At 47.9% G+C, this 23741-nt stretch overlaps 7 protein-coding genes across 7 annotated transcripts; 4 read left to right on the forward strand and 3 right to left on the reverse strand.

The window, feature by feature from the left end:
- Window positions 1-765: 765 nt before the first annotated feature.
- FOXG_06638 (uncharacterized protein) lies at window positions 766-1185 on the forward strand (the record flags this gene model as incomplete). The annotated part of the gene is made up of 1 exon (XM_018385325.1): window positions 766-1185. One exon carries the CDS (start codon window positions 766-768, stop codon window positions 1183-1185), a length of 420 nt encoding a protein of 139 aa, XP_018242625.1.
- A 1066-nt stretch (window positions 1186-2251) lies between these two features.
- Window positions 2252-2594, forward strand: FOXG_19334 (uncharacterized protein; the record flags this gene model as incomplete). Its single annotated transcript, XM_018399547.1, has 2 exons — window positions 2252-2320; window positions 2445-2594. 2 exons carry the CDS (start codon window positions 2252-2254, stop codon window positions 2592-2594), a joined length of 219 nt encoding a protein of 72 aa, XP_018242626.1.
- A 349-nt stretch (window positions 2595-2943) lies between these two features.
- Window positions 2944-3156, reverse strand: FOXG_19335 (uncharacterized protein; the record flags this gene model as incomplete). The annotated part of the gene is made up of 1 exon (XM_018399548.1): window positions 2944-3156. The coding sequence occupies one exon, from the start codon at window positions 3154-3156 to the stop codon at window positions 2944-2946; it is 213 nt and encodes a 70-aa protein (XP_018242627.1).
- Window positions 3157-3425: 269 nt separating this feature from the next.
- Window positions 3426-5498, reverse strand: FOXG_19336 (uncharacterized protein; the record flags this gene model as incomplete). Its single annotated transcript, XM_018399549.1, has 2 exons — window positions 3426-4396; window positions 4460-5498. 2 exons carry the CDS (start codon window positions 5496-5498, stop codon window positions 3426-3428), a joined length of 2010 nt encoding a protein of 669 aa, XP_018242628.1.
- Window positions 5499-8066: 2568 nt separating this feature from the next.
- Window positions 8067-8624, forward strand: FOXG_06640 (uncharacterized protein; the record flags this gene model as incomplete). Its single annotated transcript, XM_018385326.1, has 1 exon — window positions 8067-8624. The coding sequence occupies one exon, from the start codon at window positions 8067-8069 to the stop codon at window positions 8622-8624; it is 558 nt and encodes a 185-aa protein (XP_018242629.1).
- A 791-nt stretch (window positions 8625-9415) lies between these two features.
- Window positions 9416-10342, reverse strand: FOXG_06641 (uncharacterized protein; the record flags this gene model as incomplete). Its single annotated transcript, XM_018385327.1, has 2 exons — window positions 9416-10166; window positions 10278-10342. The coding sequence occupies 2 exons, from the start codon at window positions 10340-10342 to the stop codon at window positions 9416-9418; spliced, it is 816 nt and encodes a 271-aa protein (XP_018242630.1).
- A 198-nt stretch (window positions 10343-10540) lies between these two features.
- Window positions 10541-15907, forward strand: FOXG_06642 (uncharacterized protein; the record flags this gene model as incomplete). Its single annotated transcript, XM_018385328.1, has 2 exons — window positions 10541-12900; window positions 14230-15907. The coding sequence occupies 2 exons, from the start codon at window positions 10541-10543 to the stop codon at window positions 15905-15907; spliced, it is 4038 nt and encodes a 1345-aa protein (XP_018242631.1).
- Between the last annotated feature and the right edge of the window lie 7834 nt (window positions 15908-23741).

The raw sequence follows: 23741 nt of genomic DNA on the forward strand, positions 1-23741 counted from the left end.
AGCCGGAGATGTTGTCAAATTTCCGGGAGATCAGCCGTCTGTGGCATCAATTTCTGGCCCGAACTGATGGTGATTTCGGTGACAGAAAACGCCGGGCTCACAATGATGATAGTATGCCGGTCGTCGACAGAGCAGCAGCGAAGAGGCAACAGCTTACTATAGACCGAGAGGTACGTATAATAGTATTACTCTACTATTTTGTATATAATGCGCCCGGAATTAAGACAGATTACGATTGGTGCTGGGACAGAAGGGGGGGAAGGGGAGGCGCTATAGGGTAGGGCGTAAGAGTAAGCTTGTAACTAACACAGTACCGCTATCAGCAGGCAACTTCACCGAGACTCCTTTGCAGAGTCCTGGTCGCCAGTCCGGCTGCGTTTGGCCGCCAACCCCAAGGCAGGTGGGGGTTGGGGTTCGATCTGATGTAAGCTGATTCGTCCAAAACGCTGGGCGCTCAGGCCATTCACCGCTAACCGCAGGTGACGGCAAACCACCAGCCAAAAAGGGCGGCGCCCCCAGCCGAGAGCTAACCTAACCCCAGGCTTAACCCCAAGGTCAGCGTAACCCCAGATCAGGGGTGAGAGTTGAAATAACCAGGATCAACATCACCGCTAGCAACGACAAAAAGCAAAACAGGTTAGAATTAGAGTTTATACCATGCCATCAATAACAATTCATTTATTCATTTATTTTATTTATTCTCTCTAGCTATCAAGTTATTAACCCAATGTGCCTCTGTCTATTAGTCAACCAATCGATCAATCCATGCCGCCAGTCCCCAGTCCCAACAGCAAGTATGATTATCATAGTGATGATACCGAGGCAGGGGGAGGTCAGGTCATCCAACTGTGCAAAGAGCTCGACATCCTCATCTGCCTCCTCTGCCCAGTGGCTATCAAGCCCCGTGTAGATCAGGTCGAGAATCACTACCGCCACCGTCACAAGACAGCCGGGCGGCAACTGCAGGAGGTCATCGCATTCGCCGCCTCTTTCTCCCCGTCATCAGGCTCGCAGCCACTGGCGCTCCGAGACCCAACCGACAAGGACATAGAGCTGCCGGCCGATGGGGGACCACCGATCCCAGGGCTGGAGATATACGCAGGTTTCAGCTGCAAGAGCTGCCGGCACCTAGTGCTACAGTCCAAAATCAACTCTACTAGAGTTGATTTAATTGACCCGCTTTAACCCTAGTAGGGTTGATTTATTGCCAGGGTGTAGAGTTGATTTAATGTTGTACTATATACGGGAATAGTAGCGCTGATCAGAACAGGGGCCTGTCAGGGGTTTGCCACAGAACGCGACACGTCCTGTCGCGTAAAGTGCTGTAGGGAGTAACATCATCATACTTCTAGATAGTCTCGTTGGTAATTAAAGAAACATCATCATTCAAATCTTACTACTAGTCACCGAGTCACTATCACAGCTTCAAACTTGCAATCTGAACCATGCAGTGCAATTTATCCCTACGTTCTTCTCTCTACATACCGTCTTCTCGTGTGTCAGGTTTGTGGGTTCGCCTCTATAGTCGATGAGGTTGCTACGCATCTGAGAACACGACATCGCGATATACAGCCAGAGCGTCGGCAGGAGCTGGTAGAGAAGATAAAACAGATCCCGAACATTCTCCACAGTCGGGAAGACCTACGTCACTATTTACAGTACCCAACGGATATAATTCAACCTATCCCGTATCTTGCGCCGCCAAAACTAGATGGTTTAAAACGTCGTGCTTGCGCCCATATTGTTCGTCACATCCAAAAGATACAAAAGCATTGCACTGAAAAGCATCAGTGGATAAACCCACGAGGCAGAGGAAGGCCAGCACATGATTGCTCCGCATCCGCTTACGAGCGGCTCTGAGGGCAGGGCCGTTATCTCAAAGGGCCGGGTTGGAACGACCATGGCCTCGAAGTTGTAGCCACGACCAAGAATAGGATCATGTATTGGCCGGCAAGTGTTATCAGCGGGCTGCTCGCGGCGGCTATCATCGACATGGATGGAGCTATTATCATCATATGCGTTGGCTGCTTGGCTGATGAGCTGTTGGGAATCCATGAGAACTCATAAAAAGAGATATATAATGAAATGGGCGGGGTTGATTTTGGTGGTTCTCAAAGTCACTCCATGTACCTCGGTTTCGGCGGGGGTTATGTGGGGCCAGGTACGAAGGTGGAGGCTAACGACAGTCAAAGGGATATGCGACTATTCTGATTCTCATAAGAACAAGGAGTGGCAAGGCTTCGCGGCCATGATGGCGGCAGCGTATACGAAAGATCTTCTGCGTCAAATCCCGCCTAGTAAGGTCGAGGCCGAGAGGAGAGTTGGTGAGGTTCTGAGTTCCAGTTAGTGTCACTATTCCTCTCCGTCGACCCCCTTCTAACTGTAGATAGTCGGAAAGACATTAAATGATGTGCAGGAAACGTCGAATACAACCAAAGTCATAGGATAAGACAGTCAGATCGAACCAGCATGTGGCCGCGATCAAGAACTGGCTCTCTCCTCCTGACTCCTCGACCAATGCCAATTATGCAAGACAACTCAGATACGAAGGAATTTGGGAGTGGTTCCTTCGTGGTGCTGCCTTCAGAGAGTAGGAAACTTAATCACGTCGGCATCTATGGTTTTACGGGCTGCCGGGATGTGGCAAGACAGTTCTGAGCACTACAATTCCCGACCATCTTACGAATTTAGACGACGATATAACCCTTGATTTCTTTTTCGACTTTAGCGATACAATGAAGCAGACAGTAGACGGAATGTTGTGCTCACTTGTTTTCCGCCTCTACAAGCTCGGAATCGATTCTTCGAGAGAACTTGATAGCCTATTCCAATCCCATCACTACAGTGATTGCTGAGCACATTGCGACGCAATGCACATATCCTGGTCCGTGCACGCTTGACATCCTTCCAATTTTCCACAAAATGCGTCGTAATACATCATTTTCATCCGTGCACGCTCCAGGGGTTCGTGGGACCATTGAAGGTCTTGGCATCACCATCAGCGTGCTTGTTCTCGCTTGGGGTTCGTGGTCTTATCTTCGAGGTGATCCGACACTTCTTTCGCGCAGGCGGGGACTCAATGTCATCAACAGAATCGGCCTGGCAGCCAGCGATTTTCTTGCCTGTAAGTCTTGCGTCGAGTCTTGGCATGAACATTTGTGCCGCTGATCTGGGGCTTCTTTGATATAACTACTTTGGACTCGCCATTGTTGCCATGTTCCTCGCGGCACTGCTTTGTCTCTGCTTATGGATCTGGGATGAGGCACGGGGGCGGGGACTGAGGGCTCTCAGTGTTGTAGGGGCTATTATCTGCCTCACTTGGCGAAGAATCTGGTCAAAACCAAAGAACAGGGAAGCCTTTCTAACCTGCATAGAGCGCATGACTCAATACTTATAGAGTAGTATAATCAATACAGAAGACATATCTACGAGACTTTATCCTTTTCAACAAGCTGCACGCGACTCTGAACATGCTCAACCCGAACCAATGTTTTGCTCAGACCACGATCTTTGAGCCACGACTTAACCGTCTTATCGTCAACCGTATCTGCATCCCTAATCCAACTTTCTGTGGTGGGCCCAAGGAGCTGCGAGATGGAGGCCCACGCGTTTTGAATCCGGCTAAGGTTTCCGGCGCGGCGAAATATCAAGATCGCCAGCAGGACTAGGAGAAGATGCAACATTACTACGCTGACCACGATAATAAAGGCAGTCCAGCCCAGTGGTCGAGTCACTTGGACCAAAGATACTCGTGATGATGGCGCGGCTGTATCAAACATGATGATCCGCTCGTAGTAGCAAATTGCGCATAAGGTCGTAAAGTAGGCTTGCAGCGCAAGCGCAGGATTTGCTGTGGATCTTGCCATATGAGTGAAAATTGAGTATTGAGCTTCATTCACCAGGCCCCGGTACCAAGGGTTGGGGCTGATGACCCAAATAGCGGCAGTGGTCGAAAAAAAGCCCGACCAAACCTCATCAAAGTCATCGCCTTCAGCCAATAGTATCGGTTGCTCACGCCATTGCCATGAACGAGATGCGAGATCGAAGATGCCACGTCTCGCGGTTGAGTCTCTTGATGTCCCAGCGCCGAATTGCCGCAGAACATCCTTGGTATTGTAAGTAGCTGTTGAGGTGTTCCAGAGTACGGTAGGCTCTGGAGGAAATGATGCAGGTCTTGTCGCGTTGATCTCCAATTGTTGTGCCTTGAATGCAGTCATGCAAAGTGTGAATTGTAGGCTCAGAGACTCTGAAGTATCGTTTGCTTTGAGTGTAATAGATTCCCATACGTCGGAGCCATCCAAATTAGTCACGTAATTAGTCAATGTTGCATTGATGAGAAGGTAAGATGGACCCGGTACCACCTGAAACCCTTTCGAATCCATAACCGAATAAATTCCTATGAAAGTGATCAATACTACTTGTCTTAATCTCGTTGGCCTCTTTTCGGGCCGTTGCGTACCTAAAATCTGTTCGAGTTCACACAGAGCGAGCGGCCATCCATACGTCTCTGGGTCTGCATCTGTAGTAAATCCGCAATCAAAAGACAGCGAGTTATTTTTGCTTCCGTCATCGTCTGGTAGCCGAAGAAAGCCCAACGGCTTCTGCTCGACGTCTGCTAGGCCGGTTATGCGGAAAGCATAGTAGCCGGGGTTATCATTGTCGGTGGAGAACACAATGTTTGTAAGCCTTGGACGCACACAAACGACCCTCGTGTCCACGACAGTGCCGAATCCATGATACTCTATTAATCGGCTGCGCTCATCGTCCTTGAATGGAAGGAAGGCTCGCACGACGGTTCCAGTGTCTATTATGCCGGGTGCACTGCTAGGAGCGAATTCTCCGTGCTGAGCAGTTGTGTCCGAGATTGTTGCATTGGAAATCCATTCAGCGAAGGCAGGATATCTCGCAGGTGTCGTATCAAAGAACGAATGAACCCCTCCCTGGGGACCATACGCAGGCCCATACGTATCTGTGCCATAGTATGTCTGCGGGACAGAGGTCGCAACAGGGAGAGAAGCTATACCGACTTGCGACAGTAAAACTGTCGATGTGAATTGCAAGGATAATGTCGTGAAGGTAAGCAGCGTAGCCAGCAAGCCTATCGAGATAGACCTATGGTGCCACTCTGCTCCCATCTTGCCCAGGAGCGACCAAGGGCCTGTATTGTCAAACCTGATGATAGATACAGCAGCTGCGGCAGGCAGCGGGACCGCGCCCCTCTGGAGCAAGATTGCTGCAAGCATAGACGTGCATGTTGCCGCTTGGGCAGCTGTAGCCCATCTTAGAACAAGGGACGTAATGGTGATAGACCGCGTCGTCCACCCAGCAAGGACAATGCTCCGCCAGACAGCATTATTTGTGTTGGCCCCCCATAAGAATGCAAGAAAAGTCAAACACCCCAAACAGACCACGAACGAGGACATTAGCACAGCGATTGAGACTTTACCGAGACGCGATATAAGCCCCGAGCGGCCGTCATGAGGAAGATTGTCGTCCATGTGAGAGAAGTTGTGCTCGATAGGCTCTCTTTACTAGAGGGTTAATATTTGGTTTATATTTCAAACCGCTTGGTAGGTTACATGAACTTGTTTTATAAAGTATGTCGCTTCAGCGAGACAAGGTGTATGAGTAAATAAATTTGAGGGTACATACATAACGATTCTATTTATTTGCTCACTCGTTTACTATAGGCGTCACGATTAGGGTGTGGTTTATTGTGGCGGCAGTTAGACGTAGTCTATTGAGTTCTAGCCTAAGCCACAAGCACCAGTCGAGAATCCAGTTCAGGTTAGACCTAGAATGAGACCGAATAACTCCACCTGAGTTTAATTCTGGCTCAGCACCCCCAGCCTCAGATTCGATCAGATGCACCAGACACGACCCATTTTATGGGGTCTCCGACCCAAGCCGAGACGTATGGCGTGAACACGGGCTCTCCTATCGGGCCACAGTTCGATGCGGTGCCGGTTCAATCACGCGGTTCAGCCCCTCAACCGGCACCTTCAACGTCGCCCCTTCAAGAGGCAGCTGGTCTAGGGGCGGTATGGTGTTATGAGCTTGACGGGTGGAGGACGGATCACTATATTGGGTTGATACATAAGATCGGATAGGGCCTTAGTAATTCGATATGACAAACAATGTATATTATAACATCCCGAGTAAAGGTTTATATAATAACCAATAAATTGAGGAAGATCTGGTAGTAATTCTTCCTTATACTGGACCACGTATTTCTCAGTTATCCACAGCGTTAACCCCCCAGGGGGTCGCCCCGTGAACTATCAGATCATAATGATGTGATAGAAACTGTCTTGTTTGTATTATTCCTTCTGTAACCCAGAAGTGGCCCATCGTACCTTAATGGCCGCTTTCTCCACACCGTAAATTCATCAATTTCATAATCAATTTTTATTCTTAATTTCACCCTTATAATTTAATATTAGCTGAAACTTATCATTCAGATCCGTGAAGCATATTTTTGCAGCTTTAACATTATCTATATATTTCTTTCTAACATTCCTAACCCGCTTAAGTATATGCCTAATTGGTATGATATTGGTAAGTCGCTTGTTATTACTAAATTAGGAAACCAATAGCTCAGCCGTTTTCAATAGTCTTAGCATTAGTATGTAATAGGTATAAGGCCTAGAGCGTCCTAACGCCTTAGCGTCCGACCCGCAAAGACGCTGTAAGAGGGTAAGATCGGCAACGTCCCGTCAATCTTAGCCAAAAGAAGGAACTAAAACAAGTTAATAGGTATCACTAACACTAAATTAAGTAGTCCCTAGTCGTAGAATACTATACCCTATTTGATAGTTTAAGTTATGCTCATTGGGTGTTAGGCAGTAGAAGATAAGCTGAAGGCTAGTTTATAAGTAGTCTAACTATTACTACACTTCTTTGAAGTTACTAAATCTATGCCTAGACTACCGGACCTAAACGTCCGGATGAGTTCCCATCCAGTACTAATCACAAGTTATTAGAAGCTAGTTAGCCATATTCACCGTCGTGATAAGGAACAAGTAATAAAGAGACTAATGTCACTGTTTATTTTAGTTTTTCCTTAGTATCTCGAATATTTTACTATCTTTCTTTTACTCGTCAGTACAGTGGGATACAGAAAGTATTCACAGGTGTGCAGATGGACCCTCGCCCCACTAAGGCTAAGTTTAAACGAGATTTTATCGAGGCTGTAGTAAGACGGTAACGACTACTCAAGTATGCACGGCAGGAACGGGGCCCGTTCTGAGTTCTAACCCAATCACATGCACTAGAATCGACAAGGTTCGCGCCACCCCAGAACGGGGCCCGTTCTGATTTTTAACTCTCAACAGCAAACACAGAACGGGGCCCGTTCTGGCTTCAAAGGGTCCGTGCTACCCATGCCCAATCCATTGAATCTAGTGTCCCGCTTCTCCCCTTTTACATTTCCCACCTGGCCCGTAATAACCCCATATAAACAACCCCGTATCAATGACTCTATATGAACAACTAACCTAGACAATGACCGGAATCCATCAAGAAATCTCACTAAGCCTGGATCAACACTCTTGGCTAGAGAAACTCCATCTTTACTTTAATTTACCAGAGCCGGCCATTATCTGCACGCTATGTGGCTACGCGCTTGCGGCTGACAATGACCGCGTCGGGAGGCACCTGGGCGAGAAACATCAAATCTCCAAAGCAGCTCGCCAGAAACTGAACACCTTGGTAAACTCGCTCAAGCTCCCTGTTCTGAATAGCAAGTGAGTAGGTAGTACGTGTCGCTGATAAATACCAGATACCGTTATTACTTGTAAACGTTTTGACTTGCTCATTGAGACTATCTTTGATGGCAAACCTGTGACTCAGGCGAAAATGCTAAAGAGGGTGAAAAACACTGGACCGAAAGTATTTCTTGTTTGATCTGTGACTTTAATGTTTAATAAATATCTAGTCAATAGTCTTCGTCGGCTCAAAATGGTCATCAGCACCTGCATTTGTCAGCGTCACGTTCAAATCACCCATGAATACATGCTCATCAGCCCTGATAATTATTACAATCATTATGGTGGTTATTCTTCGATATGAAATTCAGCACTGCACGTGCGACTTTGGTAGTGCTGGCTCCTGTCCTTTCATTAGCCAAGGGTAAAAAGCTCGACTCCGTCAGTTTCCAGGCCGACATTAAGACAGATAAGTCATCATCTGCTACAAACCACTATATGTGTACAGCACAGCTCACAATAACCGGTCTCATGCTAAATCTCAAAGTTCTGAATGATATCTCCTTCGATAGCGGCAGCAACAGAGCGCTTGGCTCCCCCGGCTACAGCGCATCTGTCGACTACACCTACAAGCGCGCCTCTGAAGTGAAGGAAGCCAAAGCCTGGAAACGATACTTCTCTGTAATCTCCGCCTCCGTCGATTATGTTAGTCTCAAAGTTGAGGATAAGCCCATCCATATTCATGGCCTGACATATTCGCCATCTACAAGTGTAGAGGGTATCACTGCCGAAATCGCGCTAGGACTTGAAGGCGCTGCAGGTTGCGACGCTTCTTCGTATCGCGGTCTTGATGTCAAGGGCAAGGGGACACTGCCAAGAACTCTTGATTCGGCACGGCACCCCTGCTATCTGGTTTAAACTAAACCTGAACGATATAACGAGCCCGATAGAAGTCGGGCTAAGACAAACGAAACCGAAGAATACCTAAAGAGTCTTGGCCGGGCAAACAAGAGAGCACGACTCGCCTTATCGGATTCTTTCAGCTCGGCCATCTTTTGTCACCGGGAGATGTCCATGTTCTTTCAGTATTACGTGATGGTTGGGAAAGATGCGATATTTGGGCGGATTAGTCAGTACTACGGGGCAGTAGAGACAAACAAAAGGAGCGCGCTCCAATTTCACGGCCTCCTCTGCCTGCAGGGTAACATGTATCTAAGTTCCCTTCTCAATGACGTTCAAGGAGAGAGGCAAGTTGCATAGCGGCAGCGGGTGACCGAATATGTTGATAGTGTTTTTGCGGAGGTTCGTTTATGCCACACCTGGATCTGGCATGTTGGTGATCGAGGGCAGATTAGTTGTGTTGGGAAAACAGGACCACTGTCTATTAGGTGCGACCGGTAAATGGTGTTGTGTACTATAATCTCGCAGTCTCGCATAGCTACCCTTCTTACATTCTCCCTGAACCTTGACCAAATTTATTATCACAACATGAAGAAAATAGTCCTCAGCATTGCAAGTTTACCAACTTGCTGGTTTACAATTGGGAAAGATTCCCCTACTAAGATGAAATTAGTGTTCGGACTGCAACCTCGGGCCTTTGCGAGTGGCCTGGCGGCCGAAGGAGCGCTCGTTTCTGGCGCTTCGAATGCCTCGAACAAGCGTCCTAGCTGTTCGAGAGGGTTTGGGATGCTGTAAGCTGTGGCACAGTTTTAATCACCCTCCGACTCCATTTCGCAATCATCCTCCGACTCCGTTCCATAGTCACCCTCCGACTCCGTTTCATAGTCACCATCCAGCTCCATGCCAAGATCCAGATCCCGATCCATGTCATCGTGTCTCACGCTAGCAAGCAACCAATACAGCTTGAGCAAACGTGGACATCGGAGGCCTTGAATCTCGTCCATTTCTTGCAGCCACAACAGAATGCATTGCGGACCTATTTTTTCTAGGTCGTCCCAGTTCTTCCATCCCATGTAACGGAGAGCAGTGGCGCCCAATAAAGTCACACCAGTCCGGTCAGTTTTACCATCAGCCACCATACATGCGGCAACAAAATCTTTTACTGGCTTGACCCATTCACATGACACTACCGGATACGATTCACCGGTCTGCTCCCGCGCTTCGTCCTCGTTTCCATACTTCGCATCTAGCATTTCCCTGTGTAACGTCTGCCAGCACAAAAGCTTTGGAAACCGACAATTGTTGCATCGCGCTCCTGGTCCATGGCTTTGCGCCTTGTAATCTTCCAAGACTTTGAGCCAGACATGCGCTTCACTTTTATGATCTTGATAGTAACAGTTCTCAATCATATGTGTATCAGCATCTTTGCTGCCTGGCCCATCATCTTTTGATCTCTGGATGAAGCAGAGCGTACAGTGGAGCCGGTTTCCGCGGATAAGCTCTTGTAGTTTCGTAACAATAATGTCATCACGTAGTCCTGTGGTCCTGCTGCTGTCCTTCCTAGTGCACCATACTAAAATCAATTCTACGTAGAATTCATTTGTTTTATGCTAAACAACCCAGGGTAGAATTGGTTTTTACAGGGGAGTAGAATTCAATTTCTAGACCTACTTAACAGGGAGTAGGCTTGAATTTCGCAAGGGGTAGACTTTATTTATGCTAGGGGTAGACTTCATTTAAACCAGGGTCAATAATTAGATTAATGACATGACGCGTAGTCGCGTGAGTACACGCGAGTACGCGTGATTTACGGCGTATATTAACTAGTAATAACTCTTTAGATGGTTCATAGAGATCCTCCCCCTTACCCAAGACCGAGATATAGGGAGCATATACCCAATCGCCGTATAACAAGTTTATTTCCAATCAAGACAATGGGCCCTAGTAAGCTATCTCAATCATCCAACCCAGTCCACCCATTCGTTATTCTTCTAGAATATCAACTTATAGTATGCGAGTTATGCGGATTTGCAACCCTCCCCAACGAGGTCAACACACACCTCAGGACAAAACACAACAATATTTCTCTGGAATGCCGGCATAGATTGGTAGAGCAGGTCAAAGCAATCCCAGATCTTCTCCAAGACCAGTCTAAGCTTCGACTACCACGCATACCGATTGAAGCGATTCCTTGCCTTGCTACACCGAGATTGGACGGACTAAAGTGCCGGAAATGTGGCCATATATTCCGCCAAGCCCAAAAGATGAGGCTCCATTGTACGGAGGAGCACCTGTGGAAAAACCCAAGAGGAAGAGGAAGGCCGATATCAGGTCTGGAGCCATCTGCCGAATTACCATGGATCGAGGGCGTTGCCTGTCAACGGTTTTTCCCTTCTCGGGAAGGCAGTAGATGGTTCGAGGTCCTTCGAGAAACTGGAAAATCGAAGAAGGGAGCAAGACTCGCAAAATCATCTCGGCCTGATTTGAGCAAAGACGTCCGAAGCCTGAACTGTGAGGCGCGCACCCATCTAAGCGATGTATTAGAGCGAGAGGAGAATTATTTTCGCCAGATGAATCAGCCACGCATGAGTGCCAAGGACTTGGGTAGCGATGCTCTTGCATCTACCGGCCTATGGCAAGAGAGAACTCAATGGCGGGTCATCTTTCAGAACACTCGACGTGACATTCTACGAGCAATGACGCGGTTACCGGATCGACATTCACTCATGTCAGACTATGTTATGGGACAAGGGTGCCGGCAAGGCGATCCGGATATCAGGAGCTCGTACGTGGATGAACAGAAACTATCTTGTACCGTGAGGGCATTAGACTTGGTGATAGATCGCTGCGAGAACACAGTCCGTTACACCAGTCGTACCCTCTTATGCTGGCTCTTGAGTCTGAAGCTTCATGTCTATCGCGAAGCTCCGTTCCGTCTTGTGGCAGAGAAGAGCAGCGAAACTAAATATAGGGTACTTGAGAAACGCTTTCTTACATTCGTTATCCGACTTCATAGGATGTCGAATGCTTTACAGGGAGAAGTGGCGAACGTCCGATTCAATCCGGTACTTTCCGCGACAGTAGAACGTTTATGGAGCCATAAAATTTGGAATATGTTCGATGTATCTCGGGGACTGTGGCCCGATCTTGGGAACTACCGCTGCGTCGAAGAGACTTCTGTGGCCCTGAATGAGGATCGGTCTAATTCGACTGGTAGCGAGGATGGGGAAAGAACAGGCAACAACGATAGGGATGATATCGACCCAGAAGGGGAGGATGATGGCGACGGTGATGAGGACTGGGATTCAGATGACGATGAACTTGACCATGATGACTCTGCATATGGCAGCGATCGGGCCGAGTTCAGCCGAGAAGCCCATCTAGAACTACAGGTTCCAGCGGATGGTGAGCTCGATATTGCGGCCTTCGATGATTTCCTGGAGCTGCTCTATGATGCTTGCCTTACTCTGTGTACGGAGACCTTCATTGCTGGGCAGCCCGGCTCCACGCTATTAGTTTACTTCAGCGGTATCCTTGGTTTTTCTAAAGACTGCCAACACTTTTTGCTTGCACGACAGTACTGTCCACAACTATCTGGGCTCATTTATATGCAGCGCCTATTGCTTCTAGAACGCGCATTGCCATTAAGGCCATATAACACTATTGGCATCCCACAACGGCCACATACACAACAACTCAAAAGGTTAAACGAAATTCGAGCGGAGCATATGGTCCTAGGTTCACAATCTCCACTTGCTGAGCTAGTCAGTCTTCGAAACTTTGGTCGCACTATAGCTCGCACCGAACCACCATCTATTCTTTTCTACTGGAGTGACGATGGGGAGACAGTTTCAAACGGAAGCTTACAATTAACTATGGATAAATTTCGTGAGCTTCCAGAGTATTTTACGTCTCGAGCGGAAGAATTATGTGGCAGTCTCATGTATGGTCTCGAACCTGAGATCGACTTAGCATCAGTCAAGGATGACTTGGCAAATTCACAGAGCGGATACTGTTTTGTCAAGCATCCCGCGAACGGTCTTGAGTCGGCATACAAGGAATTGCTGATCCAAGCCTATTCCTCCAGCAACGGCGCCCTTGCCAGAGACGGCTACTGGAGGTGGCCTATCGTTATGTCATACCTTAAGCAAGTGACCGAACTGGAAGAGATGCTTGCTGGCGGCCTCTATGTGGAAGGCGGTTCGTGTCCGCGAGTGCGTGAGCTTTTTGCCCTTGAATGTGAGAACGGACCATTCACCAGTTGTGGAATTTACGTTTGGGGTGGTTCCGTGGTGTATGTCGCACGACACCATAAAGCGAAACGACAAACGAACCGCGAGTTTTATGTGGTTCGCTTCCTGCCAGCCAGATTAAGCCGGGCTATGTACTTGTACCTTGTCTATATCCGGAGATTGGCCAACTTATTACGTCGAGAACAGCTGTCCTGAGACACCGCATTCCTTTCATAACGTGCTCGGGAGGCACCACCCAGCCGGGGCTTCTTCTTCTAGTCCAAGGATCGCTGATTCTCAAGGAACGCCTGAGCCTTACTCTGAGATCTGGGCTCCGTCTATGCAGCGTGGAACCAAGCTATCAATGTCCGCTTATATCGCCAACTCGCCATCGCTATTACAGAGAGGCACGTCCGCGAGGTACATACCCCGTTCAATAGATACGATGACCTAAGCAGCGGCGCAGATAGAAATGCTGTGTTTGCGTGGCAAAGCGGACATCGTCCATTGCAACGGGAGACCACCTATGGACTTGACGGAGCCTATCCGTTTCGACTCCAACCGGCACTCTTGCGTGCTTATGAGTGGGCTTCAACTCGTTGGCATGAATTTCTGCACCAACCAAGCAAAAGATGGTCTCTATCTGGTAGCCGAATACCTGCATTACTTGAAACAGAAATGAAGCAGCGCAAGCGTAATATCGCAATGACTTTGCAGGATACTCTGGCACTCCCAGAAGAGGCTAATTCATCTAAAAGATGCAAGGTAGCTAGCATATCTGGCTCGTTAGTGGAGCGAGATCAGGAAGCTAGGAACGGAGCTAGGAACGGAATGCGAGCCTGATGAGAACCTATGTTTGGCTAGTGACAGTTTTGGGGGCGTGAACTCTCAATATCTCAAGGTAGGAAGCGATTTGTGGATAGATAAGGTTCTCTGCGTGCTTCCAGAGCATCAAGTCCTTATATGTCTTCTTTGCAGAGCTGCTATCCAACCAGGCGGGGGCATAGTAAGCCACTTCCGGAGAGCACACCAATTTAAAGGTGTCGAACTCCAACAAGTCACGGCTTTCTGCGCCGGGAGGTTATTTAAAGATCCGTGCACAGTGCCGCTGCCAAAGAATGGAAGCAAGTCTATCCCAGAGCTTCCAAAATGGAAGGGCTATAGCTGCAAACACTGCAACTATATAACAATAAATCGCAAGAATATGACATCTCACCTTACAAAACTTAAACACTCAACTCAAGCGGATGACGAGACGGACTGGGTATATGTTATCGTTCAAACGTTCTCAAGGGGCAGGTACATACGCTATTGGACTGTTGAAGAATGAGATGGAATATATATTCATATAATAAGGGCACATTAGGGACAACAAAATAAAAGACATTTAGTTGGAGAGATTATTCAATTATATACTATGATATCTTGCTTTGTCTACTTTGCAAAGCAGCTATCAAGCCCGAACCGGCTCAGGTAGAGCGTCACTATCGCAATTGCCATAAGACTATCGGACAGCCGCTACAAGAAGTCATCGCGTTTGCCGAATCGTTCTCATCGGCAGGATGGCGCCCCCGAGCACTACAAGACCCAACAGATGAGAACATGGAACTGCCACCAGACGGAAGCCCACCTATCCCCGGACTAAAGACATATAAGGGACTCAGCTGCGAGAGCTGTCGATTTCTAACCCGCAATCGTCGGAATTTCGCCACGCATGAAACCCGCGAAAGGCACTACAAGCTGCAGGTCAGCGGCGGGGGAGGGAAAGGTCGGGCGACGGTGATGCTCCAGTCACTGCGCAAGGCTCCGCACGCAAGGTACTGGATCGTCAATCCAGCCGCCGTACGGGCCAACGGCAGCGGCGACGAGAGCAGCAGCAGCAGCAGAAGCAGCAATACGGCTGAGCAGGGGAATGGTGGTGGCGACGGCAACACTGATACTGTACTGCTACAGACCGTCCGGGCGTGCGAGAAGGATCTGAAGGAGGCGGAGGTGGAACGGAGACGTCAAGTGGAGGCACCAGGTGGAGTTGAAACTGAGTCAAGATGGGTGCAGTTTATGAAATGGTCGGCGCACTTGCAGCAGAAGGATAAACCGATGCTGCACCAGGCAGGACTATCACCGGCTTCTGCCGCAGTCGAGCAGCGGATGTGGCCCCGCGAGCGCCGTGAAGCGAACCAGAGGCTACGTGAGTTGACCGAGAGCTTCCGGCGCGAGCTTGGCCGTTGTATGGAAAGACTGGATAGGGTGCCGGACGACACGCTCGAGTGGCTCGGCAGCATTGACCCAACCAAGCCAGTATCGACCCTGTTCGGCCGAAAGCAGCAGTCAGATACGATGGATAGGTACAGTGCATGCTGGCAGCGGTACTTGTGCTATTGTGTCCGGATCCAGCCGCTTGGGCGCGAGGGAGCTAAGACAGAGCACGGTATCCGATTTACGGAAGAGCAGTGGAACTCTCTGATCGATATCATACAGCGACTTGATACCGTTGCTGACAAGAAGAAGAAGCAGGGGCAGAAACAGGTCATGAAGGACAGCAGGGAAGGTGATAGTGATGGAGGGAGCGCTGAGGGTAGAGAAGAGGGGAAAGAAGAAGACTCCGACAAAGAGGCACTTGACGAGGCTGTCTTTGACTTCTGCATCAAGTCAATCAAGCAGAAGCTTGGGAGGAAGCAGTATCATAACCCACTGCTCCACTTTACGGCCGTATTAGGTATCAAGGAGGATGGTACATGGGTTCCGTCCCACACACATACTCGGTTTCTCGCCGGCTTCTTATGGTGCGGGAGGATTCTGATGTTGGAGCACTTTTTTGAGGATGACCCGTACGACTCCGAGGACTCGACTTGCGACACGAGTTTCGCGGCTATCGGTCGGTTCCAGAAAGGTCATCGCAACTGGCTCGCAACCGGCTCATATACACCGTTCAGCGCTATTATTCAGTGGATGACGTACGGACGGGGCTACCGCAATCAGGAAGGTGGGCAAGCGAGGGTGCTATGGGACAGTGATGGCATGACGCTTAATTATCTGGGTGATAAGATCATAGGGCAACCGACGAACTAAATCTGGGGTAACCGACAAACTCTAGATTATAACTAATAAGTAATAAAATAACTATAAAAGCTTCTAGGTTTATAAAACTTAACCGTAAGATTATATTAAGAAAACTTTTATATTAAGAAATTAATATAAGTGCTAAAAATCGTAAGTTTTACTTTTAAGTCTGGTTTTAATATTTCTATATTAGTAGGGGTATTACTAAACTTAGGCCAATAATAATAAGCGCAATTAGTATAAGAGAAATATTAAGATAATAATAAGCTATTATTCTAATAATTATATAAAAGGCAAATTATAAATATATAGTTACTATATTTATATAATATAATAAGTGACTTTAAGTAACGGCTAAAATATAAATATAAAGGAAGGGCTATATAGTAATATTTCTACTAGCTAAGCTTAAATAATTAGTAAATATAAATAAATCTATTAGCTTCTATCCTATAGACCTAACTCAGATTATATAAGTATCTTACGTTCCATTTATAATCCTATAGTCCTAGGTAATATATAGGTCTACTCCTCTACCTCTATTTACATAACCTACTTAAAGGTTGCCTCCCCTTATCTTACTTTCTCCTTGGCCGTCTCCATAAAGGAATCCCAGTAAGACCAAATGCTACGCAATAGATAATTGCCCTCATAGTCCTCACCCCTTCTTATTATCTTCTTAATAGTAAATCTATTACCAAATTTCTCAATAAGGAGCTTTACAATATAGGAGATATCCTTAATCATCTAATGCATTATAAGGTCGCTGCCATCCAGAATACCGCAGCCACATAATACTAACGTAATATATTTTACATTAGTAAAAAGGAAGATATCTTAGAGGCGCTTCTATATCCATCTAGCAGCCTCGCCTATCCCATGCCGATAATATACACTCTCTAGGTCATCTATCCCACTATCACTATCGCAGCCTTCCTCGTGGAGGTAAAAGTCATCAATTACATCATATAAGTCAATAATTACAGTAATGCTATCTTTAATTAGCGGCACAATAGGGACCTTTATTTTATAGTCGCCAAAGGTATCGGTCATAAACTCGCACAGCCAGTGCAGTCGCACATTAAAATGGTTTTCGCCATAGTACACATCAGAAGCCTCCTTAACCAGCTGCTTACCAGTCTCATCTTTACCCATAAAGTGCTGTTGGCGTAGGAGGACACCATCAGCAATTTTGGCGTTCAAGGAGCCATCATCATCTGCCTCATCAATGAGGACCGGTTGCTATTGCACGAGGTATTGTCGGAAGAGATCGCGCCTTTTCAGTGGAGATAACGAGGCAAATTGGGGGACGGTACGACCGCCAAGCATACGGCGGATCGTAGTAGCATGGTAATCCATTCTATATTGGATGAATGAGAATAATAAGAATGGGGATAAAAATAAAAATAGATATTAAACTCGAGATTAAATATAGAACTTAGTTATACGGTAGGCGTGATAGGTAAATAAGTAAGAATGTATAGTAGTGAAGAAGGGGAAGTATGTGCTAGAGCAGATCTAGGCTAGGAGGTTACTACTTATCCAATATGATTTTCTATGGTCCGTGCACTTAACCCTGACGGTATCCCCTACATCGCTTAGCAATTAACGAATTATTTTTAGTAAGAAATAAAATGGCGCTAACATAACATAAGGTAGCCGCGTCTACGTCCCAGTGATAATAGAAAAGACATGAAAAAATGCATAAATGTAAAGCTCAACCTTGCGATTATAATGGTAAGTTTTGTTTCGTCGAGGCGCTATTATTTATGGCTAAATCATTCGGACTTATCGTAGACTTTAGTTTTTATGTTCGCCAGTTAATAAGGGTTGCCTATAAAAAGCACCCAATCAGGGTATGATTTTATTTGCCATATAGAGATATAGCGGTTGCATTTTTACTATTACCAACCAGTAGGAAAAAGAAAGTTTAATATTAAAAAATAAACAAAAGAGGGGGAGTTCTTATAAGAGGACCAGTCTTGGAAATTATTCAGTTCATAGTGTTACTATTGCTTAGGGTTAGGATAGGGTTAGTATTAACTATCTAAGCTATCTCTGCCAGCTTGCTTTACTTCTAGCTATATACAGCTTATAAGGAGGGGAGATTTTTCTAGAGAAATAAGTAAAAGGAAGTAAGAAGGGAATAAAGAGTATAAAAAGAGTAAAGAGATTATAAGGAAATAAAAGAGAGGATAAAGTAAAGAAATACTAGCCGATATAGACGGAATAGTAAGAGAGAGAGGGATATAGCTATAAAGAAGGTAGAGAGAGAGATATAGATATAAGGAAGGTAAGAGAGATAGTAAAGGTATAGAAGAAATAGAAGAAGGAAATCCTATAGATACCTAGAGCTTTCTATTATATATTGCGCCTTAGGGTATACTAAAGACTCCTATAGGTACTTTATATCCTTATATATATTGCATTAATTTGCGGATTTCCTTGGTGAAGTCCTTATTTTAATTTGTAATAACTCCTGCTTATTTTATTATAAGTCCTAATGTCTATACTTATTATATAAATTTATACCCTCCCTCTAGTATCTATTTAAGGAGTTATTCTTTAGCTTTAATAGTTCCTATATTAAAGTCTAATTATTAGCTAATTGTATTAGCTCTTTTATTATTTAATCCCTTACGGTAAATAATAATAGAATTAAACTTATATAGGTATTTTGTCACAGCGTAAGACCAGACCAGGTTACCCTAGACCGATAGGCCAAGTGGATCTCAGTCACGTGGCGATACGTTATCGCAGAAGATCTTGACCGACCGCCAGATAGCTCCCGAACGTAGCTCCTCGAGCTACGTCTTGTCAATAGAGCCTGACCTGCCGGCAGTGCCTATCCGTAGCAATAGAACCTATCCGCCTAAAGCGTTCCCTGTTCACCTGTATTCCCGAGCCTGACCCGTGACACTACGTAGCTCCTCCCCTTTGGACGCTGAACGCAATGCCTACCCACCCGATTCCCCCGGCTATCCCAGGGAACCGCGCCGAATATGAGGCGCAATACGCGAAAGACCCCGATAGATGGTATCAGTACCTAAGTGAAGCCTATGCCTGGATGGCAGCGCAAGAAGAAGGTCAAACCGCTACTGATCGGAAGCTTATAGAGCTTCAAGTCCAAGTCGAAGCCCAGCAGGAGGAAATTCTAAACCTCCAGAATATAATACAGACAATGCAAGTCGAGAAGTCCGCAGCGATGATGCAGAAGTCATGGATAGAGGACCGACTGGATAAGAAGGAGAAGGAACTAGAGATAGCCCAGGGCAAGGCCTATAAGGCTCAAGAGGAAGCCCGTCAAGCCGTGGCCGCCCGACTCCCTACTGTAGCAACCCTGACACCCGTCACATCTGACCCTGATGCTAAGGCACAAATAGCTGAGACTATGGAAACGCCTTCACCTCCTGCTACACAATCTGCCGCCTCCGCCCAGCTTTCAGAACGAATCCCCGACCCTGATAAGTTTAAAGCAACCCGCGCCGACCTACGACGCTTCTGTGACGCCGTCACTGAGAAGCTAAGCCTGAACCGAGACCGCTATCCAACCCCTATCAGTCGTATGGGCTATGTGAACAGCCGGCTGAATGATGATGCCTATAAACTCATACAGCCGTATATTCGTCATGGAATTTGCCGCCTACCTGACTATACTGATATCCTAGATATCCTGCAGGGTGCCTATGGAGACCCTAATGCAGCCCGAACTGCACGAAGAAAGCTAGACACCCTTCGACAAGGCAATAGAGACTTCTTCTCCTTCCATGCAGAGTTCCAGAGCCTAGCCTTAGAAGGCGGCATAGAAGGTGACGCCCTGGCCCCCTTCCTAGAGAAGGCCGTCTCGAAGGAACTATCAGAAATGCTCCTCCATAACCCGCCTGCCGATTACAGCTACCACACCCTCGTATCCCACTTCCGAGGACTAGATATCCGCCTGCAAGAACACCGCGAGAGGACCCGACCCTATATCTCCAGGAAACCGACTACCACAGCTTATGTTAGACCTACCTATATCCAGACCACACGACAGGAAAGGAAGTCTCCCTCACCTCAAAGGGGCCGTAGCCCCCCAGAGAGAGCCCAGCCCTCAGGCGACCCTATGGACCTAAGCAACCAACGCCGCTACCAGCGCCCCAGCTATCGTCGGGAAAACAACCAATGCTTCCGTTGTGGCTCATCTACTCACTATATCCGCGACTGCCCTGAACCAGATACCGGCCCAGCCAAGTTCCGACATGCCGCTATCACCTATAGTCCGCGCCACCCCAGCCGTCAGGAGTCTCCTAAGTCCCCGACCTCTAGCCGATCTGACTCCCGTAACTCGCAAATCCATCAGGAAAACGGGGCAAGCCTGTCCTAAGTCGGCGACAGGCTCTCGCCTCTCCAATACCCGCACTGAAGATCAGACTATCTACTGCCGCCGTCCATGGGATCCCTATCGAAGACGAAGGGAACCAACGTTCTAACCTGATGATTCTACCAGCTAACCTAATACCGACTGGGAAAGACCCTATACCCTCCTACGCCATGACCGACAGCGGGGCGGAAGGGAAAGGATTTATCGATGAAAGCTGGGCAAAGTCCCAGAACTTACAGCTTTACCCCCTAAAGAGACCATTCGAGATAGAGGTCTTCGACGGCCGACCCGCCGAGAGTGGGCAGATTACCCACTATGTCCGTGCCGGACTCCGGATCGCAGACCATTTCCAGAAGAGTATGCTATTCTACGTCACCCGGCTAGCCAGCTATCCCATAGTCCTAGGGATGCCCTGGCTAAAACAGCATGACCCCCAGGTGGGCTTCGCAACCCACACCTTCACCTTTAATAGCCCATACTGCCAGAAGTTCTGTAATACGCCAGCTAAACCTACAAAAATCAAAGCCCTACAGACCATCCCAAAGAAATTCCTCCGCCAACTAGAACAGAGCATCCCTAAGAACCTAAGGAAGAAGGATATCCTCCCTATATCCCTAAAGGCTGTCCGATTATACAGCCAGAGACCAAGCTGCCGCTTCTACACCATCACACTCGAACAGATTGACCGAGGACTACAGGATAAGACCGAAGATTTCCAGTTGCCCGAGGAATTACAAGAATTCCAAGACGTCTTCTCGCCTAAGGAAGCCGAGAAGCTACCCCCGCACCGATCCGGAGACCACCACATCGAACTGGTACCTGGAGGGAAGCTACCCTTTGGGCCACTATATGGAATGTCTCGTGAGGAGCTGAGAGCCCTACGAGAGTGGCTTAGGGAGAACCTACGCAAGGGATTTATCCGACCTAGCTCTTCGCCTGTCGCGTCGCCAGTACTTTTTGTAAAGAAACCCGGCGGCGGACTTCGATTCTGCGTGGACTACAGAGCCCTAAACAACATCACAGTCAAGGACCGCTACCCGCTGCCCCTGATCAAAGAGTCCCTAAACAACCTATCCGGCATGAAGTACTTCTCCCGTATAGACATCGTATCTGCCTTTAATAACCTCCGAATAAGGAAGGGCGAAGAATATCTCACAGCCTTCCGAACACGCTTTGGATTATACGAATCCCTAGTCATGCCCTTCGGACTAACAGGAGCCCCTGCAACCTTCCAACGTTATATCAACGACGCCCTAAGAGAACACCTAGATATATTCTGTACAGCCTACCTAGATGATATCCTGATATACAGCCGAACCCGAGAGGAACATATAGAGCACCTTAAGCTGGTGCTCCAGAAGCTCCGAGCCGCAGGGCTCTATGCCAATCCTGCTAAATGCGAATTCCTAGTTAAGGAGACGAAGTTCCTAGGCCTAATCGTGGGCCAGGAAGGGATTAGAATGGACCCTTTGAAAGTCGAGACGGTCAAGAACTGGAAGACACCGACCTGCCTGACAGATGTGCAAGCCTTTATCGGCTTCGGGAACTTCTATAGGAGGTTCATCCGTGACTTCTCAAAGCTCACGGCACCCTTGAACAGACTGACGAAGAAGGACGTGCCCTTCGTATGGGATGATGCCTGCGAGAAAGCTTTCCTAAAGCTGAAGGAAGCCTTTACAACAGCCCCGATCCTACGCCCGTTTGACTGGACCAGAGATGTAATCCTTGAGACCGATGCCTCTGACTACGTCTCGGCGGGAGTGCTATCGCAATATGACGACGAAGGAAGGCTACACCCGGTAGCCTTCTTCTCAAAGAAACACACAGCCACCGAGTGTAACTACGAGATATATGATAAGGAACTGATGGCAATTATCCGCTGTTTTGAGGAATGGAGACCCGAACTAGAGGGCGCACCCTCGCCGATCAAGGTGATCACAGACCACAAGAACCTAGAGTACTTTACGACAACGAAGCTACTGAACCGAAGACAAGCCCGTTGGTCCGAGTTCCTATCTCGTTTTAATTTTCAAATTAGCTATCGACCCGGAAAGCAAGGAGTTAAGCCCGATGCTCTGACCAGGAGGTCAGAAGACCTGCCTCAGGAGGGGGATGAGCGCCTGGCGCATCAGAGCCAGGTAATCCTAAAGAAAGAGAATTGGCAGCTTCCACCCTTGAAGGTTCAGAGGGCCCGTATACGCCAGCCGCACCTACAAATACCTGCAGCCCCAGCAGAACCAAGTCCTTCCATAGACTTGCCGGGGGATATCGACCGCCTATTAGAAGAGGGTTACCAGACCGACGACGACCTACAGTCAATACTGCAGGCCGTAAGAGAAGGCGCCCAGCGCCACCCGAAGATCACCCTGGCCGAGTGCACTATCGTACAAGGCCGACTACTCTATCGAGACCGCGTTTATATTCCAGACCACAACCCCCTGAAGGCTGCCCTGCTGAAAGCAAGTCACGAACACCCCATAGCAGGCCACCCAGGCCGCGCCCGCACTTATGACCTACTCTCACGCGACTACTACTGGCCTGGAATGCTATCTTATGTAGAACGATGGGTTAAGAATTGTCACACCTGCCGAAGATCGAATCCCGCCCGAGATGCAAGACAAGGAGTCCTAAAGCCCCTGCCCGTGCCAGAGCGAGCTTGGCAGCACCTATCAATGGACTTTATAACCCACCTGCCACCTAGCGAAGGGAACGATGCTATCCTGATCATAGCCTGCCGACTTACGAAGATGAGACATATTATAGCCTGCAAGGGAACCTGTGATGCCGAAGATACCGCCCGATATTACCTAAAGGAAGTGTGGAAGCTACATGGCCTTCCACAGACTATAGTATCTGATCGAGGACCTCAGTTTGTGGCTGAATTCTGGAAGAAGCTTAACCAACAGCTATCCATCAACGCCCTTCTATCAACCGCATATCACCCCGAAACCGATGGACAGACCGAGCGGCTAAATGCCATACTAGAGCAGTACCTGAGAACCTATGTGTCATACCTGCAAGACGACTGGAGCCGATGGCTCCCCCTGGCCGAGTTCGCAGCGAACTCATTAAAGTCTGAGACCACTAGGATATCCCCGTTCTTCGCGAACTATGGATTTAACCCCCGGATGGGCTTTGAGCCTACTATCACAGTCAGAGGAACCCCTGCCACGAGAGATGCGGAACAGTTCGCACAGACGATGAACGAGATACTAGAGTACTTACGCTCCGAGAGCATAGCCGCACAAGCCCGTTACGAAGACCAGGCGAACCGTCATAGAAGACCCGCCAGATGCTATCGAGAAGGCGACTATGTCTGGCTCGATGCCCGGAATATCAAGACCTTGAGGCCACAGAAGAAGCTAGACTGGAAGAACATCGGTCCCCTTAAGATCACAAAGGTCATCTCCCCATATACCTACCGGTTAGATCTGCCTGCGAGCATGAAGATACACCCGGTGTTTCACACGAACCTGCTCAGAC

Source organism: Fusarium oxysporum, chromosome 3 (assembly GCF_000149955.1).
Source record: "Fusarium oxysporum f. sp. lycopersici 4287 chromosome 3, whole genome shotgun sequence".
In the NCBI taxonomy this organism is placed as follows: domain Eukaryota; kingdom Fungi; phylum Ascomycota; class Sordariomycetes; order Hypocreales; family Nectriaceae; genus Fusarium; species Fusarium oxysporum.